The sequence below is a fragment of the Taudactylus pleione genome, unplaced genomic scaffold, assembly GCF_031769625.1.
Source record: "Taudactylus pleione unplaced genomic scaffold, aTauple2 ptg000225l, whole genome shotgun sequence".
Taxonomy (NCBI): Eukaryota; Metazoa; Chordata; class Amphibia; order Anura; family Myobatrachidae; genus Taudactylus; species Taudactylus pleione.
The window spans coordinates 5,085,242-5,104,684 of record NW_028284627.1 but is presented as its reverse complement, the minus strand read 5'-3'; the positions used below and the strand labels follow the sequence as shown (position 1 = coordinate 5,104,684).

The following is a 19,443-nucleotide window of genomic DNA, read 5'->3' as shown; positions in this document are numbered from 1 at the left end:
TTACGACCGACTCTGAATGAGGTCCTCTGTCTCTCTGACTAAAAGACACAATATTAAAAAAATGGAATTGCTCCTTTTTTTTGCTGTAATTTTTAGCAATGAAATCACTAATGCCTCAAAGAAATCATTTAATACCTTTGTTGAATTAAACTACACTTAAAGTGATATCTAGATTAGCATATTATATGCAAATAACTGTGTAGTAGCCTATTAGGAGAACAATATCTTATTCAATATTGCTGAATTTGTGTATAAGCTATTACATGAATTACATTAGGAGATTGTGATAAAAGTTATTAAATTGGCTTTTTACTTATTCAAAGTCATTGAGTGAATAATTTAAATGGAAGTGTGAGAGATACTTCCTTGGTCCTAATGCTAGAGATTTGAATTTCAGACAAGCACTCGCTCTCTAAATTCTTTAGACAATTGTTTTGATTGGACCATTGGAGAAAAGCATTTTCCTTCACTGAATGTTTTTCCTAAAATGGTCATAGGTTTGATTCCCACCACGACCCTACCTGTGCGGAGTTTGTATATTCTCTCTGTTCTTGTGTGGGTTTCCTCCCACACTCCAAAAATATACTGGTAGGTTAATTGGCTCCAGGGCCGGACTGGCCATCTGGCAGTTCTGGCAAATGCCAGAAGGGCCGATGCCAAGATGGGCCGGTCTGGCTACTGAGATGCCCAGCCAAAAATCCCTCCCAAAATGGCCGCAATGTAATGGGCTCTAGTGTTCGTTAGGGCAGCACATGCTCGGCTTCACATCAACATTTCAGTCTGGTACGTGGACCTTTGTCAAGATAACCACATAATATGGGGGTATATAGTGTGTTTGGTCCACTTATGTTGTTATCTTGCCAAAGGTCCGTGTACCGGACTGAAATGTTGATGTGAAGTCTCTGTTTATCTCTATGTGATATAATACAATAAATAAATGACAGAATATCACATCGGAAGGGCAGGCTGGACGATCTGGCATGCCCGACCAGTCGATATTTTACCCTTGGTCGCCCTACCTACGTAATGGTCATGACACAAGGTGGCAAACTGTCAAGGTAACAAAAGTTCTGGCGATGAGTTGGAACCGGGACCCAGAAGGATGGGTACAAAGTACCCAAGTCTCTTTAGGGGCATGGGAGTACAGGAGAGGTGTAACCAATGTCTCCAATATGCAGCAACCACACACAACTCAACTCACACCTCTGCTTTACAGCAGCTCACACTATAATCATGTTGTAAATGAGAGAGAGTTGCCATGCCCTCCCATGTAGTCATGCACTCCCACCATACCTGCGCCTGCTGAGTGTCTTGGCAGCCCTGCTGGGACCAACCTGTGTGTGTAATGGCCATTATGGTGTATGGTATAATGTGTAAGGGCCATTACAGGGTGTGTGGCATAATATAGTGTAAGGGACACTACTGTGCAGTGAAATGTGATTAAAAGCACACATCCACCTAAAGACATGAAAACGACTGCACGGCTACGACATTGTAGTTTGTCATTCTGTGATGTACCTACACTAAATGAGCAGACGTTCAGTGTAGGCACAATCAATCATCTGCAAACACTATGAACCTGACGTTATCGTCAGGTTGTACAACATATATGCCGATGATAGATGTTTAAACGACCAGCGGGAGCGGGTATCGCTGGTCGTTTTAGCCATTTTTTAAACGATGTGCAAACGATTATTGAACGATTATTGATATCGTTATCATTTAATCGTCTAGTGGATGTGTGCCTTAAGGGGCATTACTGTGTGGCATAATTTGAAATTGGGGGTACTATCGTGTGCTCACGCCCTTTCCCAACGAGACTACACCCCGTTTTGTTTTTCGACACGCGCTTACGGCACGCTCTTTTCCTCCTTGAGGTGTGGAGGTGGGAACCAATGCTCTTTATGTACACAGAGCACCAAATATGTACTTTCGGCTTTACTTTGGTGGCACTGGTGTGACCTCCTCCGTGTTCAGCTCCCTTGCCCTAAAAAAATCCTACAATGATCACTATCTAATCCTCTACAACTGCTAAACTAGGGCTTGGTCAATTGGGAAAATGCCTTTCCTTATCCTTGTGTGTGACCTATACCAATGAAGTGCCAGCTTTACCTAACAACCAAACAAATACAAAATGTCTGACTATGGCACATGTATGAATCCCCTGCAGGATGAGCTCTGTTGTATGTATTATACTTGTATGTTGTTAATTATTAATGATGTTATTAATTATATTTATTTATAAAAGTATAGTAAGGGGAGGAGTCTACGCCTGGGGCCAGATGCTGACGCCAAGGTGGGCCTCTGTGTTCTTTAAATGCCAGGGCCTATTTTTAGTCCCAGTCCGGCCCTGATTGGCTCCCAACACAAATTAACCCTAGTGTGTATGTGTGTGCGCATGTGATAGGGAATATAGAGTGTACACTCCACTGGGTCAGGGCCTGATGTGAATGGCCAAATATCTCTGTAAAGCACTGTGGAATATGTGTGCGCTATATAAATAAATAATAAATGGCTTTATTAACCTACCAGTATATATTTTTGGAGTGTGGGAGGAAACCCACGCAAGCACAGGGAGAATATACAAACTCCGCACAGGTAGGGCCATTGTGGGAAACGAACCCATGACCTCAGTGCTGTGAGGCAGTAACGCTAACCACTGCACCGACTGTGCTGCCCTGGTGAGTGATTAACTTGACTATGCCCTCGTCTAATGTATCTCCTCAATTAAAGCTATAAAGCAGCTAGCTGCAAATGGGATTGAAAAGCCAATGTACAGAGTGTTTCTGCAAGCCAGACTAATATAGATAATGTCTATCTAATTACTTATGCCAAAAGACCTATGCTGCTTTATTCATTACCCACTGCAGCAATGTTTCCTTTATGAAGCTTTTTAATCAGGAGAATTGCATTTCCCTCACTTGGATATATTTTTCAGATACTGATTAAATAACCATTTGATTAAGTCTTTATTTTATATGGAAAAATCAATTTGCCTTAAATGGCCGTTCTCTAAAGAAGTTTGCCCAGAAATTGTATTTGTGCCGTTAGGAGAGACTGAAGCCTCTGGAATGGACCCATAAGACAGGCACGGACCTGACACTGCACTTGGCAACTTGTCAGCTTGCAATTATTTTTAGTCTGAGGGAAGCGCAGATATACGATTATTACTTTGCCTGATTAACTTCAGAATTTGTTGTTTTAATAGTATTGTATGATGCCAGTTTTTTTCAATGGAGAACTGAAAGCAATGAAAAATATTGAGAACTTTTCTGACCATTAAAATGTTAAAGGCAACACGTTATATAAACCTCAAATCTTTAAAGGGGCCGTTCGTCGTTCATTTTTTTTTTCCTTCTTTAAATCACTTTCCCTTACCAACTTGACTAGCGGACTATGGGGGTCATTCAGACCCACTCGCGAGCGGCAGTACACTCGCAAGTGGGTCTATGGTCCCCACTGCGCATGCGCACGACGGAGGGCGCTCCGTCGTGCGCATGCGCGAGACCCGGCGAGCGAAGGACTTTCCATCGCTCCGGGTCTCGCACCAAAGGGGGCGTGCTGTCGATGTTGATTGACAGCACGCCCCCTTTGGTGGGCGTGCTGGGGGCGTGCCTGCCAGACGGAGGCGTTCCTATGGGAACGCCTACCGTCTGAAGCCGGCCCCACTGACATCACTATTGATGTCAGTGGGAGTGATTTTGGCTCTGATAGAGCCAAAATCACTCCTGGCCTTGCGGTTGAGAAACCCGACCACAGGGTTTCACTCGCAAGTCCGATGGTCGCGATGGTCAAGACCATCGCGACCATCTTGTTGGACGCTCGTATATGCTGTGGGTGGTGACCCACAGCTATACGAGCGTCCAGGAGGACGCTCCATTTTAATGGAGGTGGGCCCTGATTCAGAGCGAGCGCTCTGGTCAGGGCGTCCGGCTCTGAATCAGGGCCTATGGCTGCAGTCCTCCAATCATGTGCAGCCGTTTAACCGACGTCTCCCAGTTGGTTGGGCAGATCTGTTAGTATGGTTCAGGCAAAGGTGTCTAGCTAGGCCCAGGGCCACCAATAAATTGGCTGGGGTCCAGTAGTAAGGGAGGAGGGGTCCGCCCTGTCAGGAGACCTCTGCGCCAAGAAGGATGTGGCCGCATAATTGTTCCGTCCCCTTGGCAGAACGGACATGACAGTGATAAACACACGGAATGATAAAGACATTCAGGCAGACACTGAACATATTGACCTTTCCCACCAGTTACTCTTATATTTGTTTATGCTGTTCTTGGGGGCACTACAATTGTGTACACACCAATAATTCAGCCCAGGGATGAGGCCTACAGGAAGTTGCAACTTCCTGTTTCTTACAATGCAGGTTGCATCCTTGGACCTAAGATCTGTTGTAGCCATGAACGGACTACATGGGAAGGATTTCCAACTGATCCTTAATGTGTCAAAAGATATCCCTTTTAATAGATATTAATTATAGACATTTCAATGGAGATCACCATTATTCTCCAATATTAATTAATTTACTGTTTTTCAACTATTATCAATGCTTAATTTAGGCTAAAAAAGGTTATGCTTGAAATATTTTCAATTCTTTATTAAACATGGTTTGTGTTACGATCTGGCTAAGATGATTCTCCGCCACGACATTAGGAGACGTGGACCCAGGATGAGGAGGGAGCAGGAGGCGAGGGGCCTGGATTAGTGTCTTCCTCATCCACCAGTACTGGATGTTGGCGAAACCTGACCAAAGGCGCGGAGTCTAACCTACTGGAAGGTGTTCACCAGTGACCCCTCCAAGTGGGATTTGGGCTTAAACTGCACCCAGTAGATAGGTCGCGGCCCTTTGGTCAGGTATCTGGCAATAGTGGGAAAAAATGGAAGAACACTACCACAGGGCAAACACAAGAGAAATTATTACAGGATTGTACTGAAGTGATTCACAGAGAACACACTTAGTGGTTTCAGTCGTAATGCTGGCACAGGAGATGGTATAATGAGCGGGTACTTGGATGATGAACTCAGTACACACACTGTGGCCTCAGATGCAGCACAGGAGAATGGTATCACATGATGGTACTTAAATGATGAACTCAGTATACACACTGAGGATTCAGCCACAGAGCTAGCACAGAAGTTGACTCTTAATAATTTGTAATCAGAAAATGTTCTGAGTATACACACGGTGGAAAACACTAGGAACAAGTCACTAGAAGCAACGGAGCTTGGAACCTTGAACACTGCAACAGCAAATTAACACTGGAAGTAACAACATTGTACAGGCAACTTTGGAGGACACTGTCAGCTGACCGCAACCAGCGCTACCATTGGGTAAAGGGTTAGGTGAAAACAGACTGTCATGGCTGCATCCATGATGCTAACCGCAGAAACCAAATCATGGAGTGAGCACATAGATGTACTAGCGGACCCCAGGTATAAAACCCAGTGGGTCACTCACCACCGCACCTGGCATCTGACCGCTGTAGAGAACAGGGGAAGTCAGCGCTGAGGTGAGTAACTGCCGCAACCTGGCAGTTTGGGAATGTGTACCATTATTATTATTATTATTAAATGATGTATATATTAAGACAGAATCTCATAGTGTTGAAGCCCCTTTACCATCTCAGATCTGTCTCTTCATTTTGTTTTTTACACTCACTTGTTTAAAAACTCAGATACATTCTGCTGTCATTTGTGATGCTACTAAAATCAGTCCATGGGCAGATGCATTCTATCCATAATAATAAACTTATAAGCAGGAGTACACTATGGGTCTGACTGATCTCTGTGCATGGACGCAAGCAGCGAAATTTAGCATACCGAGCATGCGCAGGGGCCAATTGATTGATGCATCTTTGCATATGTCCATCCTATTATGAGTCAGATGGAACTTGGCCGGATCTGTCTTTTCGAGAAATTGGGCGTTTTGGGATGGGAAGTGAGTGGCGATGATCGATTGCATGTAACCGCCCTGACTTGTGGGAGTGTTGTGGGCAGGGCTGGAGCTACCATTAGGCAGCTGCCTAAAAGCGGAGGGTGCCACTGAATCTAAAAAAAGAAGAACAATGTCTCTGCACAAGTGACTGCACTGTGACCGTCACTCCATCACCAGTCCTCTGCGTGTGTGGCTGCCTGGGCACTGAGAGGGGAATAGAGCTCGCCCGGGCTTGTTGGAGGGCCCCGGGTCAGCTGCTGATGGGCACACTGTCCCCCTTTGCAGCTCACTCCAGCTCCTGTTTGCAGCTAAAGCCTCATACCCACTATTGTAATGATTGATCCCTTCAATAGACAATCAGACTGTAGTGCACAAGGTTTACAACTAGAGGCAACACTAGACTTAGCAATATGGCAGCCATTTTGTTGTAGTCTCATAGCTACAACATTCTATATCCTCTTTTTTATTGGAAATGACACTGATGAAGGGGCTGCGCTACAGACTTACTTCACCATTTGATTTTACAAATTCTACTTATAGAGCCATCCTGACTGACATTACTTGTTCTAAGTGTGTGTGTGTTGGTTTGAGGGGCTATTTTTTTCCCCAGTTTACATCATGTATGGATATTACTATTACTGTATTTCTATTGACCATTGTGACCTTATTTCTCTTTGTTCCCTGTGTGTAGGAAATGTTAAAAGATGAAGTTCGCACACTTACCTACAGAAACTCCATGTTTCACAATAAACACGTGTTTAAGGACAAAGTAGTCTTGGATGTTGGAAGTGGTACCGGAATACTCTCTATGTTCGCAGCAAAGGCCGGTGCAAAAAAAGTATATGGGGTGAGTAATTGTATAATTTCCCTTTAAGCACAGTGCACAATGGGCCTGATTCAGACCCGCTCGTGAGCGCATAGCGCTCGCAAGCGGGTCGATGGTGGGGTGCTGCGCGCCACGCGCATGCGCAAGCCCCAGAGTAAGAGAGAATTTCTCTCGCTCCGGGGGTCACTACAAAATAGGGCGGCTGTCGATGTTGATCGACAGCTTGCCCCGTTTTGTAGGCGGGGAGGGGGGGTGGCTACACAAATGTAGGCTTTCCCAAAGGAAAGCCTGCCATTTGTGGGAGGCACCACTGACATCACCAGTGATGTCAGTGGAGAGCTTCCTGCTCTGTTAGAGTAGGAAGTTCTCTGGGGCTTGCAAAGGGGCCTACCACAAGGGTCTCGTCGCCAGCCCCGATGGTCGCGACCATCACCTGGCCGCTCGCAAAAGCTGTGGGTGGTAACCCACAGCATAGCGAGCAGCCAGGAGGCCGCAACAAAACCCCCCAAAAAACGCCCTGATTCAGAGCGAGCGCTCTTCAAGAGCGTCTGGCTCTGAATCAGGCCCAATATGCAATGCGTGTTGGAAGGGACAGGGACTGGTTTCCCAAATACATGTCAGCAGCAGCCCCTCTTCCAGCCCAGCACCTTCTACTGTGTACTGGGCTGCGGAGGGTCCAGAGAGGTTCCTGCCACTGAGCGGCAGCAGTCTCCTCTCTGTGCCTTAGTGATGTGTGGAGGGAGGTAATCACACTGATCACCCTCCCCTTCCTCCTCCCCCAATCTTGGATGAGCCCCAACCTGAGCAGACCCTTTTTGTTTGGTGTAGGGGACGTGACCATGCCTCCACTATTTAGCCACGCCCCCGCAGTGCCCAGGCCTGTTCCCACTCTTTATGGCACTGCCTTTGTGGCAAAGTTTGCTCTGTATGTAGTGTCCATCTCTCAGTTCTGGTAGGGAGTAAAATGCAGTACAATACAAATAGCATCCAGTTCTAAATTGTCTATCGAAGAGTTTCAAAACACGGTCCTCTAGGCAGCCTAAAGCTGGCCACACACTAGACCAACTTTCATCCAACCAGCCAACTAGTTGATTGGTTGGAATGAAAATCTGGTAACATATGGGAGTAAATGATGATCAGCAATTTGCTCCTAAATGCTAGAAAACAGATGAAAATGGTCGTTCAGACAAGTTTGTTAAATGTTTGATCTAAACAATTTGTTCAAACAACAGTTTTTGTCCATTTTCTGGCGTTTGGGAGCAAATTGCTGATTGTATTCCTTACCAGATTTTCATTCCAACCAATCAACTAGTTGGCTGGTTGGACAGATAGTCTTTAGATGTGTGGCCAGCTTAACAGTTCAGGTTTAAAGGATATCCATGCTTGTGTACAGATGGTGTAATCAAACTGACTGAGGTACTAATTAAGTCACCTGTGCTTAAACATGGGCATCTTTAAAACCAGGACTGTTAGGGTGCCTTGAGGACCAAGGGCCTGATTCAGAGCCGGACGCTATTTGCGCTCGCTCGTTCAGAAAAAAGGGGTGGCTATTCAAATGAACCGTTCGCTCTTTGCGGTCTGTTCACGCCTCGAACGAGCATACAAAACATGAGGTCGTTTTTTGGAAAACTACGCCCCCTGGCCGCTCGCATCCTACGTCATGTCCGCTATTTATTAGATTAATAGAGTACATCGACCAGCGTATGAACTGCTCGCTATTCTTGTGGTTGGTTTTTCCTACCGCAATCTTGCGAGCCGTTCTGACTATAAAATAACCCAGTGACGTGGTCAATGACGCTGCTGTATTAATTATGCACACCCATAAAACGCCCGTTTTGACCTTTAAGCACTCGTGCGTTCGGATCTACACTCCCCGTTTTCAAGCACCTTCCCCTGTTACCACCCACATACGCCTCCTCCTGTCACTCAAAATAGCAGGCATTCGCTATTTAGCAAACAAACGATTTTTGGCCGCACTGACTGGTTCGCGCCTGCGTATTACGATCCGTACGCATGCGCAGTTGTGCAAACATCGCTCGGAACGAACGGGCGGCCGCTTACGAGCGGCTCTGAATCAGGCCCCAAGTTTGGAATAATCTGGTCTAGGGCCATGAAGTGTTTATGTTCTGAGAAAATAATCATTTATTATGTAAATGAAAGTCCACTGGACCATTTGGTTAAGCGCAAATAAACAATTTACATGTTAAATAGGAAGGTTTTAAACAAAGGGACTGATTCAGTTCTGATTCGGTCGCAATTGACTGATGCTTTTGAGCTGTGCATGCGCTGGGTGACAGTGCGCATGTGCTGAAATGTTGCTGTGGCTTCGGTCGCAGTGCGCTGTATGCCGCAGCTTGATTGACAAGCTGCGGACATTTGTGGGTGGAGGAGGGGTGCGTTCCCCAAAACAGGGATGTATCAACTCCTCTTTGGGAGAGAAAGCTGAAGCAAGCGACTGCGTCTTCTGATACAGATTCGCTGGCCCTCGGCACCTGCCATGCGGTGGACATTCTGAGAAACCCCAAGGTTACACAGAATGTCCGATGGTCTGACGATGTTCCCGATGGTGATCTGATGCAGAATCTTCGGGCACATGAAGCAGATCTGAGAAAGTACAAGGGGGGAGTTTCAATTCAAAAGATGATATCCGCATCATATACATACTGTACCTCCTCAGATCCGAAGACGTGGCACCAATCACTCCTGTGACCATCTCTGAATCAGGCCCAAAGGCCATAAAATACAGTATACATGAGTAGTAAATGTACCTGTCACCTCTAGTCAGTTTGTAGTGTAAGCCAGTATTCCGCTGCATATAAAATATCTTCAACTCACTAGAAGCTGATAATATCACTGAAGCACAAGTGTTACATTGGATTCTGATGCATAACATTGTTGTGTGCGGGTGAATGGCACACTATAATGGGTTATTGGTGTTCCACTTTATACATTATTAGATGTTATACATTGAATGTTGGAGAGCCCTAGGAGAGAGATAAAGTACCAATCAATCAGCTCCTAACTGTCAGTTTACAGGCTGTGTTTGAAACTGATTAGTTGGTATTTTCTCTCTCTCAAAGGCTTAGTATATCTACATAGTATGAGGCATCAAGCTTAAGCTTAAACAATAGTTTTACTCACAGCTAAAAATAGTTACAGTAGACTTTATGAAGATAGGATAATGAGCAATAGGGATGTTGTTGATGACTCTCAATGAAGAGGGGTATCAGCATTACCATTGGCTGTTTGAATAAGGCAAGTGAAATGCTGGGTACACACTGGCCGATCAATTGATTGGCCAATATATCTGCTGCCCGTCAGCCAGTGTGTAACCGCAATATGTCTGTGAACATCGTAATTCACTGACATATCGCATTGGCAATGCTGCACAGCCGATGGATAGATATGTCTGCAGACGTATCTGTCCATCGTCAGGTGTGTACGGGCGGTCTCCAGACCGCCCGTACACACACCAGAAGTCGCATGGAGGGGGACTCGCCCCCCACCCGCCGGAACACGCCTCGGACACAGATGATGGCCGTTCAGTGTGTATGAAGGACCATCATCTGCAGATATACTGTATCTGTATAGTGTGATGATATTAAAATGAACCTCTATATACCCCTGCCTGTACCTTCTAAAATCCTTCCTATAAACCTCTAAGGATGACGCTAATTTGCGTATGCAGTCATACAATAATTAGAGACTCCAGACTCAGAACATGTGATTCCGAAGCACAAAGCATTATTCAAGTAAAAGTACAGTCAGTTACACGCTATGATCTGTGTATAATAAGCACAAAGTAATATTCAAGTAAAAGTACAGTCAGTTACACGCTATGATCTGTGTACAATTTAGCGTAAAGGAATTATACAGACCCAAGTACAGTATATATACGCATGCGCCTCTGGACCAGATCCCGGCATTCAGAAAGAAAACCTCCGTCAATCAGCATTCAGCAAGAAGACTAAAGACCCAGTGTTTGAGTACACATGTTTATACCCCCCCAGAATAGACAGGACAATAGAGAAGTTTCTTGCTTATGCCATTGGTTCCCAGGGGAGAAGCATATGTTACAGTGCATTTAACAGGCTGGTTCAAACAGACTCGCCCAGCCTCTAACAACTGAGGGTCTTTTCCCTCCTGCCTCCCCATGCTGCATCCTAACAGTTGTTCATAAAATATACATTTTGTTGCTTGTAGTCTCTGCGGTCCATGAGTTGGGAATGCATGATGCGATCTCCACACCGATAGTACCGGAATTCTGTTGAAAAAGTACGCATCAGTTCGAAACCAAACACGGCTGTCTTAACATGTATAGAACCTTAGTTATCAAATATCTTTATTTCACAGAATTTAAACTAACTGAACCAACTTAAATCATATACTTTAAAGCTTATTAAACCTTATGTGTGAATATGTAATGTGTGAGTATTCGGGGTTTGATATAAAGACGTATTAATGTGTGTATGAGGAAGGGTGCACTTAACTCTCACTAAGTGAACATCTTAGCAGTGTGACATGCTGAGTCAGATAGTTCCACATGCCCACTCTGTCAGCAGTCCCCCCCACCTGTCCCAGGCTTCAAAAGAAAAACTCTTTATTCTCCCAGTCTCTTGTGTGAAATGCAAATAGCCCAGCTACAAGAGACAGACCTAAGATGACACTCTAGTCTTTGAAATCATGTCATTGCAGGAAGCCTGCTAATGTAGGTGTGTATTCGAGCCAGACCACCTGTAGTGAGGGCAGACACTGTCCAGGAAGCTTATCTACACAAGCTAGTTGTCACGTAGCCATTTGCTCTATTCATCTAATGCAATCAATTTTGGCATACTGTAAAGCCATTTCTGAAATATATATATCCTTTATAATATGTAAAGTAATGAAATGGGCTTTTGGTGAATCGCCGTAACCTATGGCGATAGTCACAGATGCATTCGCATGATGCTAATAGTATTATCGCCACATGTACTAAAGTGTGAGTTTATCTAAAATGGCGCTTAGGCGGCCATTTCGCAAAATGGCGTCTTGCGGCCAGTAGCAAAGATGGTGTCGCTGCAATTCAATTTTAAACTGATCTTGTCTCAGACAATAATCCAGTTTTGACAGTCCACCCTTTGATAGCGAACAACATGCTATCACAATCTGATCTTAAAATGTAATTTAGGCTTACATTTATATATTATTTAGTGTTATTATGGGATGGCTCAAGGTGGTTCTTAATCCATCAATAATGTGTCTCTGGTTGGGGACATAAAACTACTATTATACGCACACCGCGGATCTTGTAAGATCATGTGAAAGGTGTGGGGATGCACCAGTCTTATAAAAGCAGTCTTGAAGGGGAATTGAGAATTTACATTATCTGAGGTGTTTTAAAAATAACATTTCAATAATAAATTTTTATGCATGGCTAAATATAATACATTAAATTATGGTATTTCCTAGCTCAGGGTTGTAATGCAGTTCTGTATTTACCTCGGTATTCATACTGGCCACTATCATAATTTCATTCTTTCGTTTTACTCTATTTTTAAATTTTCCACACTTCAACACAATAGGAACATCTTCCGGTCTATCACCTCCTTAGGGTCGATGGTATCATAGGTGACATAGGTGCAACATTTTACTCCAAATTGGGTGGCTAACATTACGCAATACCCTCCAGTAACAGTAGTTAAATAATTCAACACTAGCCTGTGTTGCACCAGTTCTTTTTTGTACGCTTGCAATTCTCTCCCTGTATACCTGAATGTGTCATCGTACATCTCGGTGATATTATCAATTTAGCAAGTTCCTGAATATATCTAAATTTTAATGTACCCCGAGCAATTCTGGTGGGATCCAGTGCGACTAAAACTTGAAAGCCAGTTGTCTCACTAATTAACTGAGTGGCTTTATGCATATCACCAGGTATCATATTTCTCTTGCCTCTGTGTTCATATTGCGTGTGAAGATATGGTGATGGTGTGTTTTTATGTATTCCAAGCATTTCAACATGTGTGAGGGTCATAACTTCTGGAAGTATTCTTCCCAAATAACATAACAATTACAATACTAAGATTGGTCAGACACTCCCCTGATTGGCATTGCACTCCTCCTGACTCCACTCCATCAGCTCCGCCATCAGCTCACATTTCCTTTATCGGTCCCCCATCACATAAACTGGGTATCTCCAAACAGATCATCACGACAGAAACTTCTGGAAGAAAGAACTAGGATGACCACAGCAGACCACTCCATTGCTGGAAGCACTGATCTACACTTTTCTTTAGCTCAGATATCTCACCGTCACCTTTTTAATCCTTCCGGCACAAGCTCGCAATCGACAGGTCCACGTAATCGGCCTTGTCTCCGCCTTGTTTCTCCACCGGTTGGTTAACCTCCCTATAGTGAGTGGAATGGACCCACGTATCTTCCTCGGCCACCCTTTGAGGATGTTGTATCGTCAGATACGGACCTTTCCACCGATCAGTCAAACAATCTGAGCTAAAAAAAACAATTTGGATCATAACAAATTCTCCAGGTTTGACATCATGACAGCTTGCATTAAATATGTTGGTTAATAACACTTTAAATTTCTGTTATTCGCATTCATCTTCGTGAGACCCTGCACAGTAACCTCATTATCATATTTTCATATGAGGCTACCTGTTTGAACAGTATCTCAAAGGGGGGCAAATAAAGGAAAAGACAGTCTGGGATAATCTTAGTGTTGTTACCCATCACCTTACACATGTTCTTGGGAACATCACCTGTAAAATAAGTCCCCCTATCATTTTTTTTTATAATTCTAGGGATATAGCATCTGCATACAGGTTCCTGCAATTAAATCTTGTTATTAATAGCTACTGCTCTAAATAATGTCTGGGCCACTGGGTTGGATAATATTCCGAGTAGTCGACCTCAGCCTGGCATGGCTGCCGTTTATCCTTAGCAACCTTGTGTCCTATGAGTGGGAGATAAAGCACAACAGTTTAATATCATTTAAACATGACCTAAAATACAACAATAAATCGTCCACATTTTACATTAGAACAGATACATTGGCAGGTTGAAAAGATTGTAAACAGTCATATAAGGCCTGCGAGAAGATACTGGGGTTACCTATGAACCCATGGGAAACCCGTGTTCATGTGTGGTGTTCTTTACTTTGCAGTACTTACTTACGTGTCCCACTTGGTGACAGTTAAAACATAATTTTGAACGGGGTGGATGAAAAGATTGTTGTGAGATTTGAGCAAGAGGGAAAGGTGGTGGCATTGGGTGAGGATAGGGAGGGTAAGGATATTGTGGGGGATATGAGTATTGGACCTGTGGTTGTGTATGATATGTGGGGTAAGGATGTGTTTGCTGTGGTGTGGGATTGGTGAGGATGTGTAATTGTTCAGGTGTAGGTGTGTGTGTGTGGGTGCCGGTGTGTCGGTTGGCTGTGATGTTATTGTCATTCCTTCCAGAGCTTGATTACTGACAGCCATTAGTTTTTCGCTCTGGGTCTCTCTCTTCTTTGTGATATTTTTATCATGTTCTATGGCAGACTCTATGAGGTTATCTATTGTAAGTCCCCTCCAGCCAGGCTGTGAGGTCTGAGCCCGAGTCTTTAAGTCGTCTCTCAGACCGTCCATGAGTACCGTGACTAACATTCCCCTCTGGTGAGTGCTATCTTTAATATCTTCTTTCCCAGTGTACTGGGTGATAGCCTGCAGAGCCCGATCGCAATAATCCTCTGCAGATTCACTCTCCTTTTGCTTAATTGTGAAAATTTTGTTCCAGTTAACTACTACTGGAAAATATACACCCAATTGAGTTACAATGCGGGAACCTTGGTTTACTTGGTCTGTTAAGGGAACGTCACCATCCAATACACAATCTGTGATCAATTTTGTCACGTCGGTATTGCGTGGCAGACAGGACCTTAACACCACACGCCAATCTTTATTAGTTGGCTCATGAGAACTACCCAAATTTCTCAAAAATCTTTGACATTTGGCTAGTTCCTTTTTGGGATCGGGGAAATCATTTATGATGGAATTTAGTTCTGCTCTTGTCCAGGGACAATGCATTACTGCTTCCCTCGTGGGCACTACACCGTTCGCATCTGCATTTCCATTCGGAACAGTTATCGTCCGAATGGGATGCAGACCGGTAGCGTTGTTACCTCTGACCTGGTTACCTGGCTGGGGGTTTAATCTGCTGCTGCTACGTATGGTATTAACAACTTCCTCTACGGGTGCAGAGTGTGTTAACACTTCCCTTGCTGTTACCAATGGAGATGGCGGCACCACCCGTGATTGTGGTGATGCAGCATCTATCATTTGCACAGCATGGGAAATGGCAGACATTACAATAGGCTCATCATCCACATCATAAACATTTTCTTTATGGTTGCTTAAGAGAGGGTACAAATTGCTTGTTACATTTTTATGGGTATTTTTGGTAACTGTACTTGCACCTCCATCCACATAAGGTGGGGGAGGTGAGCGTGAACTGTTGGCAATACTCTCCACAACGCTACATTGCCGCACGTGCACGGCATTTTGCGGCTCGCACGTATTGCAATTTAGCGTCGCGGATATATATTCTGGCAATGCGCTCGCAACGCTAGTTTGCGTCGCTTGCACATTTTTAAGCCACGCATCTCCTTCATGCTGCCACAATTTTAAACATTCACAATATTTGACCTTTTTCTCTGGGGAGCGCATCAAACTGATGTGATCCCGAACATTATCTAATACATCCTTATCAAAACTACCAATTCTGGGAAACGATCTAACACTCTTCATCGTCATTTTAAACCATACATCACAATACCTTATTGCAAAGTACCGTACTTAGTATGCACAATACGATGGGCCAATCCAATCGGAGCTTTCATTAGCAGCACATCATTGTCTAACATCTCTACTGTTTGCATGGCTCTCATTCTGAGACAAAATCCTACGCTTTTCAATAAAGATTTAAACTGGTGAAAGACAATCAAGATACTTTCACTTACCTGTGGACGATTTAAGTAAGCGGTGCCCACACACCTGGATAAGATTTGAAAAAGGCAACTTCCACACCCAGATAAGATTTAGTAAGGCAACTTCCACACCTATGGGAGTTTATATGTCGGCCGCTCCCACGCACCTCTCTACAACAAAGACAACATGTACACCTGCTACTGTGTATAGAACGGTAAAGCTACTTACCGAGCGGCTAGACTAACCCTTGCACCTAGCCCTTAAGGACCATACGATACCCTTAACTTTGTCCAACAAATATTCACTGTTACACACTTTTTCCTGCACAGAAAAATACATGTTAATCCAGATATTGATAACAATTGAAAAAGGTAAACCTCGACGGCTTTGTTTAAACACGTGGCAGTAGAACCGTAAGTACGTATACACTATTGTGCGACCAGCCGCATACACAATAATGCGACTACCACACAACTGTATAATTACTTTTTAACTGCGTATGCAAAAGTGCGTCTTTGCTGTGCGCAAAGCTGCGACTCAGCCGCATATTCAATACTGCGGCACCCCTTTTAAACATTAGGTTCTATCAACAAAGGAAAACAAACTTTTTCCTTTCTTGTCCCTGGATTCTAGTCAGCTTCCTTTGCTTACATGAAAACGGATAGCGATTTTTCAGCACAAAGCGGTTGCAGGAAAACCCTGCATGTGGCCACTCCACCCTTTGCTGAGATATCGATAGCCGTATGTGCCGTGTGAGTAGGTAAGTGACTTCACTCGACGAGCCCCCATCTGACGATATTAAAATGAACCTCTATATACCCCTGCCTGTACCTTCTAAAATCCTTCCTATAAACCTCTAAGGATGACGCTAATTTTCGTACGCAGTCATACAATAAATAGAGACTCCAGACTCAGAACATGTGGTTCCGAAGCACAAAGTATTATTCAAGTAAAAGTACAGTCAGTTACACGCTATGATCTGTGTACAATTTAGCGCAAAGGAATTATACAGACCCAAGTACAGTATACATACGCAGCGCCTCTGGACCAGATCCCGGCATTCAGAAAGAAAACCTCCGTCAATCAGCATTCAGCAAGAAGACTAAAGACCCAGTGTTTGAGCACACATGTTTATACCCCCCCAGAATAGACAGGACAATAGAGAAGTTTTTTGCTTATGCCATTGATTCCCAGGGGAAAAGCATATGTTACAGTGCATTTAACAGGCTGGTTCAAACAGACTCGCCCAGCCTCTAACAACTAAGGGTCTTTTCCCTCCTGCCTCCCCATGCTGCATCCTAACAGTTGTTCATAAAATATACATTTTGTTGCTTGTAGTCTCTGCGGTCCATGAGTTGGGAATGCATGATGCGATCTCCACACCGATAGTACCGGAATTCTGTTGAAAGAGTACGCATCAGTTCGAAACCAAACACGGCTGTCTTAACATGTATAGAACCTTAGTTATCAAATATCTTTATTTCACAGCATTTAAGCTAACTGAACCAACTTAAATCATATACTTTAAAGCTTATTAAACCTTATGTGTGAATATGTAATGTGTGAGTATTCGGGGTTCCACATGCCCACTCTGTCAGCAGTCCCCCCCACCTGTCCCAGGCTTCAAAAGAAAAACTCTTTATTCTCCCAGTCTCTTGTGTGAAATGCAAATAGCCCAGCTACAAGAGACAGACCTAAGATGACACTCTAGTCTTTGAAATCATGTCATTGCAGGAAGCCTGCTAATGTAGGTGTGTATTCGAGCCAGACCACCTGTAGTGAGGGCAGACACTGTCCAGGAAGCTTATCTACACAAGCTAGTTGTCACGTAGCCATTTGCTCTATTCATCTAATGCAATCAATTTTGGCATACTGTAAAGCCATTTCTGAAATATATATATCCTTTATAATATGTAAAGTAATGAAATGGGCTTTTGGTGAATCGCCGTAACCTATGGCGATAGTCACAGATGCATTCGCATGATGCTAATAGTATTATCGCCACATGTACTAAAGTGTGAGTTTATCTAAAATGGCGCTTAGGCGGCCATTTCATAAAATGGCGTCTTGCGGCCAGTCGCAAGATGGTGCCGCTGCGATTCAATTTTAAACTGATCTTGTCTCAGCCAATAATCCAGTTTTGACAAGTGTGTTCCTGAAGGAAAGCCTGCCGTTTGTGGGCGGCCCTACTGACATCACTCGTGATGTTAGTAGGTGGACTTCCTGCTCTATTAGAGCAGGAAGTCCACTGGGGCTTGCGGCCACTAGACCCTACCATAAGGGTCTCGTCGCAAGCCCAATGGTCGCAATGGTCTTGACCATCGCGACCATCACCTGGCCGCTCGCATAAGCTGTGGGTAGTCACCCACAGCTATGCAAGCGGCCAGGAGGCCGCAACTTAAAAAACAAGCGCCTACCCTGATTCAGAGCGAGCGCTCGCTTTTTGCGAGCGGCTCTGAATCAGGCCCACTGTTCAGTCTTACCCTAACTTTCCATTTTAATTTTGTTAAAACATATTCATCACGAAGAGCAAAAGAAACGGTCCACAGATCTTGGGATGCTAATATAATGCAAAAAGTTAAAATGGCAAAGCACAGTATGTCAGTAATGCTCGCATTCTCAAAACTGTTCAATTGCTCGTGAGCAAATGTAATATTATGCACAGAGGGCCTGATTCAGACCCGGTCGCAAGCGCTGAGCGCTCGCACCCGGGTTGATGGTGGCCCAGAGCGCATGTGCACGACGGAGCCGGCTCCGTCGTGCACATGCGCGAGACCCGGATAGCGACGGGCACTCCATCGCTCCAGGTCTCGCAACAAAGGGGGCGAGCTGTCGATGTTGAGTAACAGCTCACCCCCTTTGGTGGGCGGGCCAGGGGGCTGGCTGCCCAAATGGAGGAGTTCCCATGAGGACGCCTGTCAGTTGGGGGCGGCCCCACTGACATCACTCGTGACATCACTCTGTTAGAGCCAAAATCTCTCTTGGGCTTGCGGCCATGAGACCCTACCACAAGGGTCTCGTTGCAAGCCCGATGGCCCAAGACCATCGCGACTATCATCATGGCCGCTCGCTGTAGCTGTGGGTGGTCACCCACAGCTATGCGAGCGGCCAGGAGGCTGTTCTAAAAATAAGAAAACCCGGCCCTGATTCAGTACGAGCACTCTGTCAGAACGTCTGGCTCTGAATCAGGGCCAGAGTGCTGGAAGCCTACCACCTACATCATAATGTTATACATATACTGTACAGTATACGATTTTCCCTTAATCTGCCTTTCTGTTTATTAATAAGCTCAGTTATTTACGCTCCTTAATATGTATGAATAGCAATTTTCAATAGTGGGTTTACATCTTTAAATATGAAGCATTCCGGGCCTGGAAGGCTGAACAGGAGAGCTAGAAGCTGCAGATACATTGTTGCAATTCGTTTGCAAGTTACTATACCTGTGGGATTGGAAAATCCATCCCAGCATTGAATTGCTCCCGTATTCTCTCTGCGAGCCGTTTATTTCCTTTCCTATTATGAGAAAGACGTTTCTGCCAATTTGATTACTTGTTACACTTTAAAACGCACGCTGTTCCTTTCTGTACTGACAGGACAGGAATTAACAGTCTTATTACTAGAATAAAATTGCTAATATTATTCTGAAAGGTTTGGGGATAATTACGCATGCTATTAATGTGCCACAGCTCCTACACTGTAACATGTTCTTTTTTCATTTGGAT

The 19,443-nt window shown here is 44.3% G+C and overlaps 1 protein-coding gene across 2 annotated transcripts in view; it reads left to right on the top strand.

Moving 5' to 3' along the window:
- PRMT8 (protein arginine methyltransferase 8) overlaps window positions 1-19,443 on the top strand; it is a 281,239-nt gene that overhangs the window by 171,932 nt on the left and 89,864 nt on the right. For both annotated transcript variants that reach the window (XM_088478992.1, XM_088478991.1), the window contains exon 3: window positions 6,624-6,779. In XM_088478992.1, the coding sequence (XP_088335118.1) occupies window positions 6,624-6,779 (156 nt within the window). The remainder of the gene's footprint in view (window positions 1-6,623; window positions 6,780-19,443) is intronic.